A 16,597-nucleotide genomic window follows, 5' to 3' on the forward strand; every position below is an offset into this window, starting at 1 on the left:
AGGGAAGGGCTGACGCTCTCAGAGCCCAACCCTGGGCTGGGCGAGCGAGGGAGGATCACCTGGGTAGGGGAGCCCGGGGTTATGCTTTGAGGGATACCCTAGGATAGATGCAGTATTCTACCCGGGACGACATCCCTGAATCTTTTTTTGGTTATTCTGCATCCACCTCCCTTTCAACCAAAAAAGTTCTCTTAATAAAAATCCTGCCACCCGGACAACACTTGTAGACAAACTAGGAACCCTGTTACCCTCAAAAACCACAACTCCCAGAGTCATCGTTTTCCCCCTGAATACTCCCAACCATTTTGCTCCACAACCCTATGGTTATTTGTTCACGAACACCCCCTCTACCTTGACAAAACCCTACCAATCCCGTCCCTTTGATTATCATTTTCTGCATTCCCAACTTGCTCTGACAACACTAATGTTCCCACTGTTAGGCATAATCCTGTGCAGTTCCCTTGGGGAACACTGCAAAAAGATTAAGACTACAGGAGTAAGCCGTAAACCCAATTGGTAGCAGTCTGCACCACCCAGATTTACCTGGTAGCTGTGGCTGAGCAGTCAGACTTCTCTCAAGAAGAGTAGGGCAGAATATAGAGTATACACAATAGGGCCAAAAAACACAGTAGAGCAAACAAACACAGACCAGAGCTTTTGTATCAAAAGTATATAATTATTTATTTAAATCACCGTTTAGGCAACACACTAGCACTCTAAGTTAAAAGCAAGTTAAAACACAGTCCGGTAAAGTATAAACACCTCCCTTGATAACTATTAGACAAGTCAGGGTTAAAACACCACTATTTGTTAAAACAGATGTGAGCGCGTAACCTAGATGGCACTCCAATAGTTAAGTTAAAGGGAGAGGAAAAGGCAGGGCATAAAAATAAAACAGTTCCCAACACTTTTAGAAGTTCAAAGCAAGGGAGTAAAGGCAGTATACACTATAGAGCCAAAGTTCATAGGCCAGGCCCACTTTAAATGGAGCAAAGCGAAATGTGCCCAAGATCACACAGTTTGAAATGCACTAAAAGTCTTTGCAGAATGTTGAAAAGAGGTTGGGGTGATTCAAGAAGTAAAGTTAGGTCTGGGGCCAACCCAGTTGGAAAGCCAAGGATTTAAGGGTCACCTTTAGCAATCCGTGGAAAGGGAGGCCAGGCAGAACACAGTACCTTAAAGAGAGAGGAAGCTCCGGTGGTGGCAGTTGTTCCCGACAGTGGTTGCAGTTCGTTGTTTCGACCAGGGGAAGAGAGGATCTCGTCGAGGAGGAAACTTGGAGTCGAGGCACTGCACAGCAATTCGACCAAGAGACGTCTTTGGAAGGCGAAAAGGGGCAAACTGGTTGATCCCACCAGCTCAAAGGAAGTAGACTCGACCAGCAGAAGATCTTCTCTTGTCGTTGGGAAAGTGGTGAGTTTGTTGCAGCAGGGCTCCACCGGTGGTGCCGTCGTTGCAGATGGCTCAGCTTCTTCCCTCTTGGGATTTTTAGGTCCTGTGCCGACTTCTGAAGTTCCAGTCCCAAAAGCCCTTCTTTTATGCAGAAAAACACCAATTCAAAAGCCTAGCTGTCACTCAAACATGCTAAGTGGTGAGCCGGGCAGCTCACCACTGGCTCAATCAGAACAGAGTGCGACTTGAGTTGCTAAGGCAACGCAGTCTAGGGTGCCCATTCCCCACCCACACATCCTGTGGAACCCAGACAGAGTGGCACCAGTTGGAGGGCTTCTGTGGAGAAGCCCGCCAAAAAGTGGAACAAAGGGCCTGACCTTGGTTAGAGTTACAGAGACTGACACAAACGCCATTTTAGAAAAGAGTTCTGGCGAAAAGACCCAACCAGGGATTTAATATTAAATAAATAAACCGGCGGTATCTTTAACATTACACCAAAATAGTGGTGCATTTAAAATCAATGGGAAATCCCATAGGAAATATTCCGGTGGAATATTTTGCGTGGTAACCACTGCCACCAGCCAGAAACTCGACAAGGGGGGGCTGGACAGTGCCCCCTTGAAAACAGACACGGGGGCAATCGAATTAACCCCTTCCAGTACTTCCACAATATGATGGTTTGTACTGGTTTTATACACAATTTTGGACTAGTAAAGTCAATGGTGACTCTACATGCCCTGGGAGACAGTCAGTCCCAGGGTATGGAGACTATGTTTGGGGGTCACTATGACACCCCTGTGTTACTGCACTGAGGGTGCTGTGTAACACATACACAAAAAACAGATGATACCCTATGGAGTAAAAGACCCCATAGCCCATAAGCACACAACAAGTCAGAGACATACCTCAAATCATGCCTAAGAGTGGGAGGAAAAGAGTCTCACTCTTAGCAGGAGAAAAAAACAAACCCCAAAAATCCAGCAAAGCTGCTGGGGACTCACTAGGTTTGGGATATTAGCCTTATGAGAGAATTCTCCCCAACACCCACAAACCCCACTGTTTATTTTCTGACAATAATACTGGTCCTTCCTGTTTGTTCCACGCACCCTACAGCACCTTTTACTCTCTATGCCACGTAAGGTATTCAAAAACACTGCCCCGCCTTTTCGACACAAACACGTTTGCACAACATGAAGTACAGCCTACTAACACCAGAGCCGTTTACCTGAAAAGTCCCAATACAAGGGTCAGGCAATTGACCAGAATCACACACTCCTGATGGCCCTTTCCCTTCCCCACAGGAATAAAAGGTGGTGCACAAGAGCGCAGGCCGAGCAAGGCAGACCGCATGACGTGAGAGTTAACTCAGCACAGCAGTTCAAGAGGAGGCGAAAGACTGCGAATACCGAGAGGGTGACGAGGAGAGAAGTGACCTTGCCCTTTCCGATCAAGGTCTGTGAAACCTCCACAGACGGAAACAGAAGACTGCGAATAAAGGCCAACATGTTTTGCAGCAGATGTCAATGGTACACAAAACCCTCCTCGGCTGATTACCAATCTGAGGAAAGATGCTTGCCTCTGTGGTACCAACCTTGACTCCAATGTCAAGTGGTTCATCACAGCCGGTGAGTCGAGGGGAGTGTCGATAAGAAACCAAACTGTGTTAAATGAAAAATAGCCAAAGGCTAAATTGAACTTTGAAGCGATACTGTTAAAAAAAAAAAAAAAATTGGAAAACCAGCGATGGAGGAGTCCGGCACCACGTGGGTGCTCATTCTGAAACCTCTGGGCAATTACCCAACAGTAAAGACTACCATAACCTTGGGATGAGGCGAAGTAAGGTCACAGGGGTTTTGTAAAATCCTGTGTACCGTCGAAGTGAATCCCGCAGGATCTGTGATTATTGCGACCCAGTTTACTGCGCCGGCTGAAAATGCTGACTTTTTTTCAACCCCCCCTTTTCACAGACTATATATGCGTGGGGATACCCCCTTCAACCTCCCATAATCCCCTAACATTAATTATTTACTTTACCCCATCCCCCACATATATATTCTGAGAAATAGGGTAAAAAAATAAATAATAATCAGCATTTTCAGCCGGCGTAGTAATTGTATGATTCCAATCCCGCATGGTGGCAAATAGTACATTAACTGTATTTTGTAAAGATTAGCAAGAGTGAACCAGGCAGAGGGTTGCTAATGAGAAGGAGCAAAGTCAAGTCCCGTGATGAATTGTCTAGAACTATCGGCGAGAGTGAACCCGGCAGAGTGAAACCAGTAACGAGGGGCAAAGCCCAAAAACCTGTTTAAAAAGGCATTAAGATTTGTGAAAGCAAGAAAAATTGCAAGACAAGGGGAAGGGAAGTGCCCTCCTTGTCATTAGGGATCCGAGCCCAGCAGAGGGAAATGCAGGGGTGGAAAGCTGTCACCCAAAGTTCACTGAGAAGGGAACTGTCTTGTGAATCCTTTTATTTTTTTTATTTCTTGTTTATAATCATAAATGATTTTTACAAGAACATTTTCCAAGTGTGATTACATATACATATTCATTTCCACAATTACATATTGTTAAATATAATACAGAGATGATATCAACAATACTTACATTGTTTTGCATCTAACCCTTAAACATTCCAAGTCGGTCACATGATTTATAGATAGAAAGTGTGGGTGAACATTTCTTTCCAAAAAACGTGTCGATCATATACATGGGATCATAAGCCTAGAGCGTTTAGAAAATGTACTGATGCAATGAATAAGCTCATGTTAGTAGAATTTAACAAGCAAGACCATCTCAGACTTGGCTGAACATTAGCAACAGTAGGTATATGCTTCCTGTACACATTATTTCTTAGTGAACATAGAGCAGGACATTCCACGATGATGTGTTCCAAAGTTTCTCTCTGTAACACATCGCTGCAGAACCTATCTGAAATGGCTATCTGTCTTCGCTGAGCCAAGATGTCTCTTGTTGGCCATAAGTTAAATCTCATTCTCAAGATTGCCATACGGATTTGTGGGGAAGGTGATTTTAACAGATAGCTTTCAACAGTTCCCATTTTTTTGTCCGGAAATATGTGACTATTAAAGTTTTTGTAACGCAAACAAAGGCCACGATTCAACAACCAATCATGTAAATAGATCTTTTTTTTTTGCTCGATCGGGATTCTGTATCAGAGTTTCTACATCTACATCAGCTGTAGCCATAATTTGATAGAGATAAGTTGTCCATTTTACAATAAATCCATGATTCGAAATGAACAAGTATGTGGATAAGACAGCCAGAATCGATTCAACTTCCATGTTTACCAAACATTTTCTTAACAATGCACAAAGCGCCAGTGATATCTTGCACTAAGTGAAGTAACTCTTAATTCATATCTAATGCACGAAACAGGAACAGGATTGTGGAACATGTCGTAAATGTCTCCAATATTTAGCTTCTATTCTGTCTAGATCTTTCACATCAGTGATTTCTCAAGCCTCTAACCCATATAATAATGTAGGTGTTACTTTCTGTTGCCAATAATGTACTGCAGGCTGAACGGAAAATTTACTATATTTGTAGAGAATGAGTTTAGTTTGAGATATTGCGGTATTCACTTTACTCTGTATCAATTGCTGATGTTCGGTTGACACGGAGTTGGCTTCAAATTGAGTGCCCAAATACTTATAGCACGATACCACATCGAGATTGATGTTCTTAACCATCCATACAAACTTAGTTCTTTGTGAACGCTTCGGGGTATCAACTACTATCTGAGATTTTCTTATGTTCATTGATAACTCGTTGTCTTCAAAATAGCTTGTAAGTGCAGTTATTAGCTTCTGGAGGCTTATCGGTGTCTTGGATATTAGTACCAGATCGCCGGCGTACCATAGAGCTTGTATTGCAGTACCGTTCATTTTGGGTGAATCTGATGATATAGTAAGAAAGACTTCTTGGACATCATTTATGAAAAAATTAAATAATGCAGAGGCCAAAATGCAACCGTGTTTCTGACCTCTCGATGTTTCGATTACTGCAGATAACAGGCCGATAGTAGACAGCCGGACCTGAATAGACGTGCTTGAGTGAAGAGCAACTATGATATTGAATGGTGTCCAGTCATAATTTCGAAAACATAATTTCGAAAGTAAAAAAAGTCGAATCAAAAATGTCGAAAAAAAAAATGTCGAATTGTTTTTATTTCGATATTTTTTTTTGGGCTCTAGTTTCTGTGGAAAAAATAGGTAAAAATAAAAAAAGGGGGGGTTGGGGGGGAACCCCCCCATTTCGAAAAAAAAAGTCATTAAAAAAAATTCGACATTTTTTTTCGACAGTTTTTTTTCGACTTTTTGACTTTCGAATATTTTGTTTTCGAAATTATGTCTATGAACCATATTGAATATATCTTGTGGGCACTGTGCTTTGATTAGCTTTTGGAAAAGTTTCACACGGGAGACTGAATCAAACGCAGCATTTAGATCAATAAATGCAAAAAACAGAGATGTTTTTGTATGCTGAGCTTGGGCTGTTAAAGAATTGAGGATCATTAGATTAATTGACGTCCCCAGCCCACGCACAAATCCTGTTTGATTCTGGTCTCGACTTTTGTTTTCATATGTCTAGCTGTTAAAGGCCATTAGGACTAGGCGGTTGAAAATGTTTCCTGGGGAGTCCAATAGCGCTATCGGACGATAGCTGGTGTTTTACGGTCTCCTTTTTTAAAAATCGGAACGATAACAGAAGTACGCCATGAGTCTGGGATTCTCTGGGTTTTCAATATATGCTGGAAAATGTTGTTCAGGATTGTGGCCCAATGTTGCGGATGTTGCTTTAGCATATAGTTGGTAATTCCATCTGGGCATGCCGCTCTCGATGATAATGATTTAGCTATAAGGGCCTCAATAATTTCTTCTGAACATTCTAAGTTCCAAGACATTGCAAGTTGAATCCCATGTTCGTACGATTGGAAGGCTTTATCTGTATACAGGGTTGGGAAGTGTGATACCCATTGGCTTTCAGAAACTCTATTTAGTTGAGATTTTTGATTATTTAAGTTCGATTTTAGATTGAGTAGTTGCCAGATTTGAGCTGAGTTCTTACTTGACGTGGCTGCTAAAAAGGTCTCCCCGTCCTGTTGAAATAGCTTTCCTTTATGAGATCGCACCCAGATTCTATAGCGAATTTTTAACGCTTTGCAAATTTCATTCTTTTCCGGCCATGGAAGACGTCTGGCCATTCTTAACTCCTTATGATGTTCTTTTGTTTTTTTTTTGAAACATTAATTGATCAAATACATGCGAATGAGATCGTCCAGATGGAATGAAGAAAGTTCTGTAAGCAGACAACACTTCCACATAGGATTTTATGTTCTGTGGGTCATTCTGCAGCATTAGATTTTCATTTAGAGCAATCAATTTAGTTGGGGACCACTTGAAACGAGATTTAGCATTATTAATTGACAGCTTTTGCGGCATCCATTGTGGTTTTCTGTATTCTTTCGGGGAGTCTCTTGGCCAAGTTAATGTAAGCATGTGATGGTCACTCCTAGATTGTTTCATTATCTTAAAATCCTTTGATGCCATGAATAGCCTGTCTGACAGATATAGTCAATGATGCTTGTTGACGATCCTCTTTCCCACGTCACTTGTGGAGGAATATCTCCCGGGAGTGATCCATTGGCCATTCTCATGCCAAATTGTTTCATGAATTGACCCCATTTATTAAATTCCTGTTTTTTTTTTCCCCACAGTACAATTGAAGACATCCAAATTGAGATCCCCAGCAAGTAATACATCCGTTATCTCTTTGGTTTTGGCAATTATTTCAAACACTTTATACAGATCTTTATAGAAACATTAGTCCGTAATCGCTGCCGGGTTTCTGTATACATTAATTAGTGCCAACTTTTGGGAGTCAAGCGATATTTTTACCATTTGTATAAACATATTTGGGTTTTCCCAAGTTTGTAATTTTATTTTTGATCCCAATTTTATGGCAACCTTAAGACCTGCCATCGGACGACCCTTTTGAGCTGTAATTGCTGGGAGGATGATGTCATGGTTATCCCATATTGGTGCGGTTCTTATCTATGTTTCTTGTAGGACTATGTCTGCCACGTCCAAAAGAGGATTACAGTCAGTTAATAGGAGTATAACCCCTTGTGTTCCAACTTACTAACTTTACTGAGTCAGATTTTTTCTCAATCACATCTTGGAGCAATGATGGTTATGACTGGGAAGTATACGGATGCTCAAATTCAGAGTCAACTGAGTTACATTTTATGCACTGGCATACGGTAGTTAAAGAGTTGGTTGCTGCTTGTTTGTCCGTGCTATTCTCCCAATTTTTCCTTTCCGGATCTTGAGCTAACAAGAAACCCATTGTAAAGAGTTTCATTCGAACCTGCCGCAAGGAATTCATGACTAGCCCAGATTTCATCCACAAACGCACTATTCCTAAGCTTACATCACATAAGAATTCTGCTTGGTCGATATCAGACGACGTTAGGTCTACTAATTCTGGCACATCACTGAAGATATTAAGAACACTCGCGCGTGATAGATCATATTGTGGATGTGGAGCCGCATGACATTTTAAAATTAATGTATGATGGTTCGCAAATTCTTTTTTCCTTTTTAGGTCCATCCTTTGTTGTTTTGTTGCGACTTCTTGTTTTTTGGTGAGTTTTTGGAACCCGATTCACTAATCACTCTCTTTGCCTTTTGACATGAGTTGTTTTCATTGACTCGACTATGTTCATCAGAGAATGTGACTCTTGTATGATTTTCTGTTGGACGTGTCGGTATCATTAATGATCCCAAGTGAGTTGCCAAATGAGATTCAATTGCTGATTTAATCATCTCATTTTGCTCATTGGATGTGTTATCAGCTTGTGACTCTTTTGTTAACTCCAGAGCACACGGGGGTTTAGAAATTATTTGTACTGTGTTTTCTCTGTGTTTCATATGTTGATTTTCAGCAACAGTTTGGCTGAGATGATCTTCATTCACAGAACAATTTGCGATAACATTCTGTATATTTTTTCTTTTGGCTGCCAAATCCTTTCTCTCACTTTTTCGACGCAAGATATGAGTCGACCGCAACTTTAAGTTGTTCAATTTGTGATCTATCAACTATTTGCAAAGTTGCTTGACTTAATTTTTCAGTTGTCTGGGTTGGCTTAGGTTTTAAGTTGGCTTCATGAGCAGACAATGGCTTTGTTTCTACATGCTCATTTGGGATCACCTTTTCCAGAGTCGAGACCAATAGACTTAACGGAGACTGCATCATCGGTGCAGCATGTTGTTTTGATGTTAAAATCGCAGCTGGGTTCCTTTCGCCCAATGTATCATCCCTTATTATTTGATCATCCTGAGGCTTTAACTCCACCAGTCAGATCCACTGTCTGTAATCGCGGGGGACAATTAAATAATTTATTATTTCGTTTCGTAGATTGGAACGGTTTGGTTATGAGATGTCTTGGTCGACCTCTGTTTCGTGAGCGTTTATTGAATAGTCATATTGAGCTCTGTTACTTAATTGCTTTGGTATTTTGGGAGTATTGTCAACGCTTATCCATGAGGAATTTAGATCAGTTTTTTCTGGAACATCCGCTTCGATTGGGCAGATAATATACTCAAACGTTGGAAGACTTGTAGGATGTGTGGGAGGTATGGTTATAATTTCAACACTCTTGGATAAGTCATTAATAGAGTCTTTATGTTGGCGAATGTTCTCCGTCTGAGCCAAATGTGTTTGTATCCATAAGGTTATATGATCAATCTTGGCTGATTGTAAATTAATTTTACATTCGAGAGTTTCAAATAACTTGAACAGGCTTTGGATCGTTGTGTTTACTACCACAAGAGTGACTTCCAAAAGCCCTGCATTCGCGGGTGCGCTTTCTTTTTCTAGAGAGGATTCACAGTGTCTTGGCGTTGGCAGCATGTATGAAGCAGCTTCTGAGATCGTAGAATCCATTGAGCATTGCTGGTGATAGTCAGTAGTTGACCTAATAGAAGTACTCTCATTTCTAGTCGTCATTTGTTTTGATTCTTCCGGGAAAAAATCCTCACTATTATCAATGTTTTCATCCTCTTGGATTTCTGATATTTGATCCAATTGTGGTTTTTGAGTCTTTTTTTGGTCAATTTGTTTTATAGATTGAATCATAGTGTTATCAGATACTGGCAGATTAACTAGATCTTCAATCTCTGTATTTATCGACATGGCATCATGTATTGAAAGATCGTTTTGATGTACAGCAGAAATTGAAGTTATTGATTGATTAACACAAATTTGACTTTCATTGTGCCTCAAAGAAATCTCAATTTGTTCAGGGTGACCAGAATTGGGGGTACATACTTCATTGAGATCCCCTTGTGATGCAGAAATTACTGAAGATTGCTGAATATTTTTCAAAACGGGGCAAAATTGCCTAATGTCTTTGCTTGCCAGCTGTGTTTTTAATCGCGTTTTAGCACGCGGTGTCAGTGTGATCGACGTTGACGATGTGACTTTTTTTAGATTGCTTTTCGATCTAGTTGAAACGACATCCGGTGGGGTATTTTTAAACACCGCCGGCGACGGCATATTGGTTTTGAGCGTATGAGGTGTTGAGCCCATTTTGGTTTCACAACTGGAGCTATTCACAATTTAAGTATAAAGTCAACAATTTGTCATTGTTTAATGATATTATAGTTAACAATGGTAAAAAAACAGTGAGTAAAATACAATATTAAAATGCAGTAGCAAAACGTAGTGTGTATTACACAATCACCACATAAATAAAATCATTTGATATAATTGCTAAAACGATACTGCCAATACTGCCAAAGGACAGAAAATTGTATTACCTAGCCGCCCGCCGCAGCGAAGCGCCAAAGCGGGACTTTCTCGGGACTTCGCCGGTGCGCGCGCGCAGTGCACGCGCAAGTGCACTTTAATAGTAATGCCCACAATGGTTAGAAAGCACAGCCTGTAAAGGTAAATACAGGATTATTATATGTATATAATTCGTATTATAACTAGTATGTTGGGTTATATAATGCTATTCACCTTGTGGTAAAGTAAGTCCTTGCAATAAAAAGTCCAAGTAAATCCAGTAGCGTCACGATCAGTAGCTGAAGAACAGGAGCAGGAGCAAAGAACGGGCAAAGATGGATTTTCTCAGGACTTTGCCGGTGAATCTGTTGTATACAATGTGAGGGGTCTGCGCTCAGAAGAGGGGGACCCAGAGGTGAAGCCATCACCCAAAGTGTTGGTAGAACAGAACTTTCGTATTTGTTTGCTGAAAGCATCAGACCTCGAAGGTGAGAGACTTTTATTGATAAGAGACTCAACCATGAAAGAACCTGAAAGCTGATACGGAGGTGTTAGCTTGTGCTGGGAAGACTTTAGCGTGTGCTGTGCCAGCTGGAACGGAACTGTCGGCTCGTGCTAAGAAAGCCAGGGCGTGTGCTGTGCTCAAAGCTCCCACCTCGTTGCGTGCTGACAACATGGGGAAGGGGGACCCCTAGCAATATCATCCTGATTTATGATTTGAGAACACTTCTTTCTTTGATACCCTATCCCACACTCTTTTTGTAATTAGTTGTAAGGAATTGTCAATAGGTTGTTCTTTGTATAAGCCCTTTTATTTTGACACAACGCCACTAGTACTGCCTTATTTTTCATTTGATGGTCAATGCTTGCTCGTTTTTCCACTCTGCATTTATAGTTCAATAAACACCATTGTACTGTATCGCTTGTCTGTCTGTACTGTTGCCACCATGCGTTCCTTACAGTGGTCATGGACACCTAATTGATCAGCACTTTCCCTCTTGAGGATCGTGATGAACCTGTCTTTTAGTCCCAGAAGCTTGTACCGGCCTCTGCCTTCCTATGTCTACTGGGCCTCATTGCCTCCTGGTGGTACTAAAGGCCCAATTATGCCTGAGGGCGCTTCAGTGGGTTCTTTGGTGTCAGTGGTCTCAGTAGCAGTTCTCTGACATTGTTTCTTGATCTTGTGTGGTGGTCCCTGCAGAACAACATACTGAGAAGGGCATTGCTTCAGGATCCATGAACCCAACCGACTAATCATCGATGTGTCCTTCAAAGGCCGACACGCTACTCACCTGTTTGACCTTACAGCGGATTGTGGTCTCCAGCAAAAGCTCAGGACACATCAGTTTTCTGGAACATCGCCCTGGCCGCCATCCTCTCCTCTGTCGGGCAAGACCGCTGGTCTTGACAAACACAGAGGTCATGTACTACCTGAACAGAGTGGTGTGGTGTCGTTCCCTCTGCATAGAAAGAATGAGCCTGTGGTTCTAGGCTCTAGCGAATGACCTTTCTAAAGGATTCCTTTTTCTATGATCGGACAGCTTCTCTTCTGAAACTTTTTTGCAGCCTAGGGCGGTTCTGCGTCCGCTCCACCCGACATGTGTATGCGCTCCATGCCGTTTCACACCATGCTGAATCAGACAAGGCATCAGGATTTAAACCTTGCATCGACTGCGGGCGTCAAATAAGGTTTCGAAACCCAAGGATTTGTTTATACTGACATTTCTGATCCTGTTTTGGACATAAGTCAAGTGGCTATGTGGTCTTCACTATCCATGTTTTCTCGATTATCCTGCCAGAATTACTTTGCCAGGCAGGACGCTTGCTTTGATCGAGTGGTTCTCCAGTGATTTCTAGTGTAGGTGGGGTCTTCTTGCTCTCTCCCTTCTCCAGATTTATACACTGCATTAGAAGTATCAAAGATGAGGACTCTCTGGGTGGAAGGAATACATTAGAAGAACAAATTGCTTACCTCGGTACTGTTCTTTTTGATGGATGTTCCCCCACGGATTGCTAATCGCCCTCCCACTTTTGGTGGCTAGCTCATACCTCTACTGCTCTGTGGTTTCTGAGTGTTTTCATTTCAAGAAAAAAGGGCGGAACAGAGTTTATGGGGTACAGTGGCTGGCGTAGGGTGTGTAATTGCTTCCCGTAGAGCAGACACTGCACCTCCTGGTGCCGAAAAACCTTCCGTTGGTCAGCTGGCCATGGAACTAGAAGGTGATGGAAAAGGAGGCACATCCATTAGAAAGAACATTAGCAATAGGTAAGTAGTTTGTTTTTCTAATCCAACATGGTCACTTTAAAGTTCATGTGTGGGGCAACACAAACAGAAAAAGTAAATATAAAATGTATATAGGCATGTGTCTATACTAAATCTTTTTGGACGTTTTACTGAAAAAATGTGGTTATTACACTCCCTCCTCCCCCGTCCCCCCACCAGAAAATGATGCGATTAAAAATCTATTTCATTTAAAACACATCTCCCATTTTTTTCAGGTGGATCTTCCTCTGGGCCTCCCTTTCTATAAATGGATGCTTCGGCAGGAAACCTCATTAGTTTCTCATGATTTACTGAACATTGATCCAGTAGTAGCTAAATCGGTTTATCATCTTGAAGATCTTGTCCGACAAAAGAAAAGGCTGGAAAAGGACAAATCACAGGTAAGACATGTCAAGTTTAAAAATTAGGTTAAATACAGGTTTCTTGCTTACTGGTAGATGTCTGACTAGTGTCAGAATTTCTTAGATGTCATGATACTTTATATAAATGTTTACAAAATACATTGTATAATGCAATCCTACAATTTAGGAATACCATTTTCTGATTCCCCTCCACTTGTACATCTTCACACACACCTAGTCCTGAGGCCAAAGTTAAAAAGTAAATACATGAAAAGATTGTCTCTGGCAGAGTGTGATTGCTTTTCTTTGTGTATATACTTTGCAGTCCCTTTAATTGTCCTTCATTTGGTAATTTCTAATAGATTCCTTTCGCCTACAGTTTCCTCATATATAGCCTCCAGTGACATCTGATCTGTTTAACCGTTTTTAGCCCCACAGGTTACAGTGCGTCGTTGCGTCTTCTCCAATCGCTATCAACAACATATATGATTCTGAACAGGACTCCAAGGGCAGTATATTTACAGGGGGCTGCACCATATGTCACTTCCTTTTTTATGCACACTCAGCCAGTTGTCTTTGAGGACACTCCTTCCTAAATTGTAATTCTAATGGATTCCTTCCTTCCACGGACTCCTTAAATTAGATAGATCTTCTCCAATGCCAGCTGTCTTTGGGAACTTGGACACAATGGGGCACAGCACAACAGTGTTGGGCCAGTATATATGGAGCAAACCGCACCCCGATACCTCAGTTCTTATTTTCTGTCTAACTCGATATGCTGCTTGGAACTCCACTTGCTGTAGTTTTTGATAATTTACTGTGCCATGCCTCATAACCCCAAAGGTCTCAGACTTCAAGCCCTTCTCTGATTGCAGATGGCAAATATCTGTATCAGATTGTATTTTTATTGGCTTGGCCAGAATCGTGAAGCTGAGTATTGCTGTTCCTGCCAATCCTGGCCTCTTTAAGCCTTCCAGGAGCGGACACCCAAACTCCTCACTTGCCTCAATGTAGTAGAATAAATGAATGCTGTTGAATTTGCTGGTGTTGGGTCCTTACTCGAAGATGGCCTGATCCCTTAGTGGTGTCCAGGAGCAGGAGGCCCCTCTAACTAAGGACAAGAAGAACAAGAAACACAGTAGGGACTATGCTCTCCTGGGCCTTCAGACATCACTCTTTTCCACGAGTATGCAAAGCAGTCACTCACTCCAGGGACGATGACGAGACCTCGTAGTAGTCAGTCTTCACAGGCACATTTCCCCATTAGGTCTTCCTTATATATGCTTGACCTCTTCGCAAGGGCCCTAGCACAAGTGGCGGAGCTAGGCCCCACTGCACAGCAACCGTTTGACTGCTGGCTTGGTCACTGCTCCTCATGCATACACCACTCTGCTCCCATGCCAGTCAGCACCATCTTCAGGCATTGAAAACGTTGCATTGTCTTTAGCATCAGCTGCACACTCCGAGCAGGCTGGCACTTTCCTGGATTACACTCTGGCTAGTAGGAGTGATTGCTTATTGAATATGGCCCAAATCTTCGATGAATGGGAGACCCCATACCTAATGGCTTTGAACTCTGCACTCTAGCGATGGGCAAAACCTTCCAGAGGAGTTCTTCAGCCAATATATAGACCATGCAGATTTAGCTAAATCTGCATGCTAAATCTGCATGGTCTATATATTGGCTGAAGAATCCAGCAGATTGCATACCTCACTGGAGGTAGACCTTTACATGGTCCTGCATATGGCAAATCTCATGGATCCTTTCAAAGGTCCTATTGCCAAGACATAGGCTCTCTGGAGCTGGCTGCACCCACTAGACTTATTCACGTTTTCTGTGATCTATTTTCTTAGGCAGACCCTACTTCCTTTTAATCGTGCTTCAGGTGAGCGTGTTATGATTGTGTGGCAGGATCCCACCTCTGGACCATGACTTTGCAAAAAATCTGATCTGTACCTTCTGATCCATCATTTTTGTCTACCCAACCTACGCCTGAGAGCACCGTAGTTCAGGCCTCTACAGGAGGTCCGAAGTTGGCTACCTACCCTTCCTTACCCCTGTATAGTGAGAGCAATAAGATAAATGCTTGGGGCCACAAGGTTTTAGTCTCAGGCAGCCTAGCCCTAGGGACCATGAGCACCAATTGTGTGCTAGTTAAATATACCAACACCATGTTGGCTGTTTTCTCCAAAGCGGCTGATAATTTGCTGACAAAGGGAATTAAGATTGATTTGCATCCTTAGTGGAGGATGGAACAGAAACTGCATGTGAGACGCTAGAATCCGTTCTTGACATGGCAGAGTATTTCGACTGGGTTTACGGGCACTGGGCCCTTATTTGCAGGCATTCCTTGTTGAAGTATAATGCCCCCAAGGCCATGGTTAAGTCCCCAGGTGTAGCTGTCTAAAAGCCCTCTGTCACCATGATGAGGCGGAAGTCCCTTTTGGCTCTTTCACACACTACGGTAGCAGTCACGCATCCTCGGGCAAGCATGGTCAGCGGCACTTTCAGGCACCCAGACAGGTGCGATTGCTGCCTCCTCTGTCCCCTCAGCTGCCCCTGGTTGCAAATGCCTTTAAAGTATGCCTGTCTGCTGCCTATCTTGCGGGTACAAAGAATGTGTTTGAGGATGCGTGGAGCAGGCAGATGCAGACCACCCACAAGTGGTAGCTCTGCCAGGATGTTCTGGATTGGATCTTCACGCCTTTCTGTATTCATTATCTGGACGTGATGCTCATTTTGGTAGAGTGGTCCTCTAGAATTATTCTTGCATGGGTGATGTGAGTCTAAGATGAGAAATCAGTCGGAGAAAGGAATACATTAGAAGAACAAATTACTTAACTCTCAGCAATGTTTTCTTGTGGAATAGCCCTTCCTCACGTAGATTCCTCATTGCCCTCCCAACCTGGTCTCTTGGTGGATAGCACATACTACACCTGCTAATCTGCAGCTGTTGAGTGTGATGGATAAAGGTGGAAATGAGACATGTATGGCTCTATATATTTTGGTTCCAACGTGAGGGGAAACATACGTACTTAGAAGCAGACATAGAACCCTGCTGCGCCCCATGATGGCTGAAAGTTACCAAAAACAGCTGTCGCTGGAGAAGATGTAAGAAGGTGAGGAATCTGTGGATTAAAGGACTAATCAATCTGAAAGCAGATTATGGAGAGTTAAATGATTGTTCTTCAATTTGTCCTTCTTTTGACCTTTGATATACTTCCTATTTTTTAAAAAATATCTAGGAAACCCGATCATTGCTGGAGCTGCTACCAGAAACTGAAGCAGTCTCCTTCCCGCAACCATATTCCACATAAGGACTTGATATTGATGAAACTAGTCTGAAACTTGCATATATTTAACCACAAGGTCCCTATCTTTTAATTGGGTGCAGGCTAGCATTGGAATATCAGCATCAGGGCCAGAATCCAGTTTCCCGCAATATGCTGCAAAAAATAAGTCAAGGCTGAGGGAGAGTTGGTACTTGAACACTTGGGCTCTGGTTGAACTAAAATTGTTGGGCCCAAATGCTGGTGACTCTGCATGTACTATTCTGCCCCTTTTACCTCAACAGATACTTAAAAAGTAATATGTACCTGCTAATGGTGCATGTATGTATCTGCAATGGTTCTATGTTCTATTTCCACATTTGAAAGACCGAACACAAAAAAGATCAATTTTTTTTTCTTTTTCTTTTTTCTGACGTTTTTGTGCCTGCTTTAAAATGCCGAAATATGACTTGCTCCCGCCGCCCCCCACAAAGTG

At 42.3% G+C, this 16,597-nt stretch overlaps 1 protein-coding gene across 6 annotated transcripts in view; it reads left to right on the forward strand.

The window, feature by feature from the left end:
• TRIP12 (thyroid hormone receptor interactor 12) overlaps positions 1-16,597 on the forward strand; it is a 2,051,777-nt gene that overhangs the window by 1,932,815 nt on the left and 102,365 nt on the right. For all 6 annotated transcript variants that reach the window (XM_069618297.1, XM_069618300.1, XM_069618299.1 and 3 more), the window contains one exon: positions 12,706-12,870. In XM_069618297.1, coding sequence (XP_069474398.1) covers positions 12,706-12,870 — 165 coding nt within the window. The remainder of the gene's footprint in view (positions 1-12,705; positions 12,871-16,597) is intronic.

This window comes from Ambystoma mexicanum, chromosome 10, assembly GCF_040938575.1.
Source record: "Ambystoma mexicanum isolate Mex_15411 chromosome 10, UKY_AmexF1_1, whole genome shotgun sequence".
Classification (NCBI taxonomy): domain Eukaryota; kingdom Metazoa; phylum Chordata; class Amphibia; order Caudata; family Ambystomatidae; genus Ambystoma; species Ambystoma mexicanum.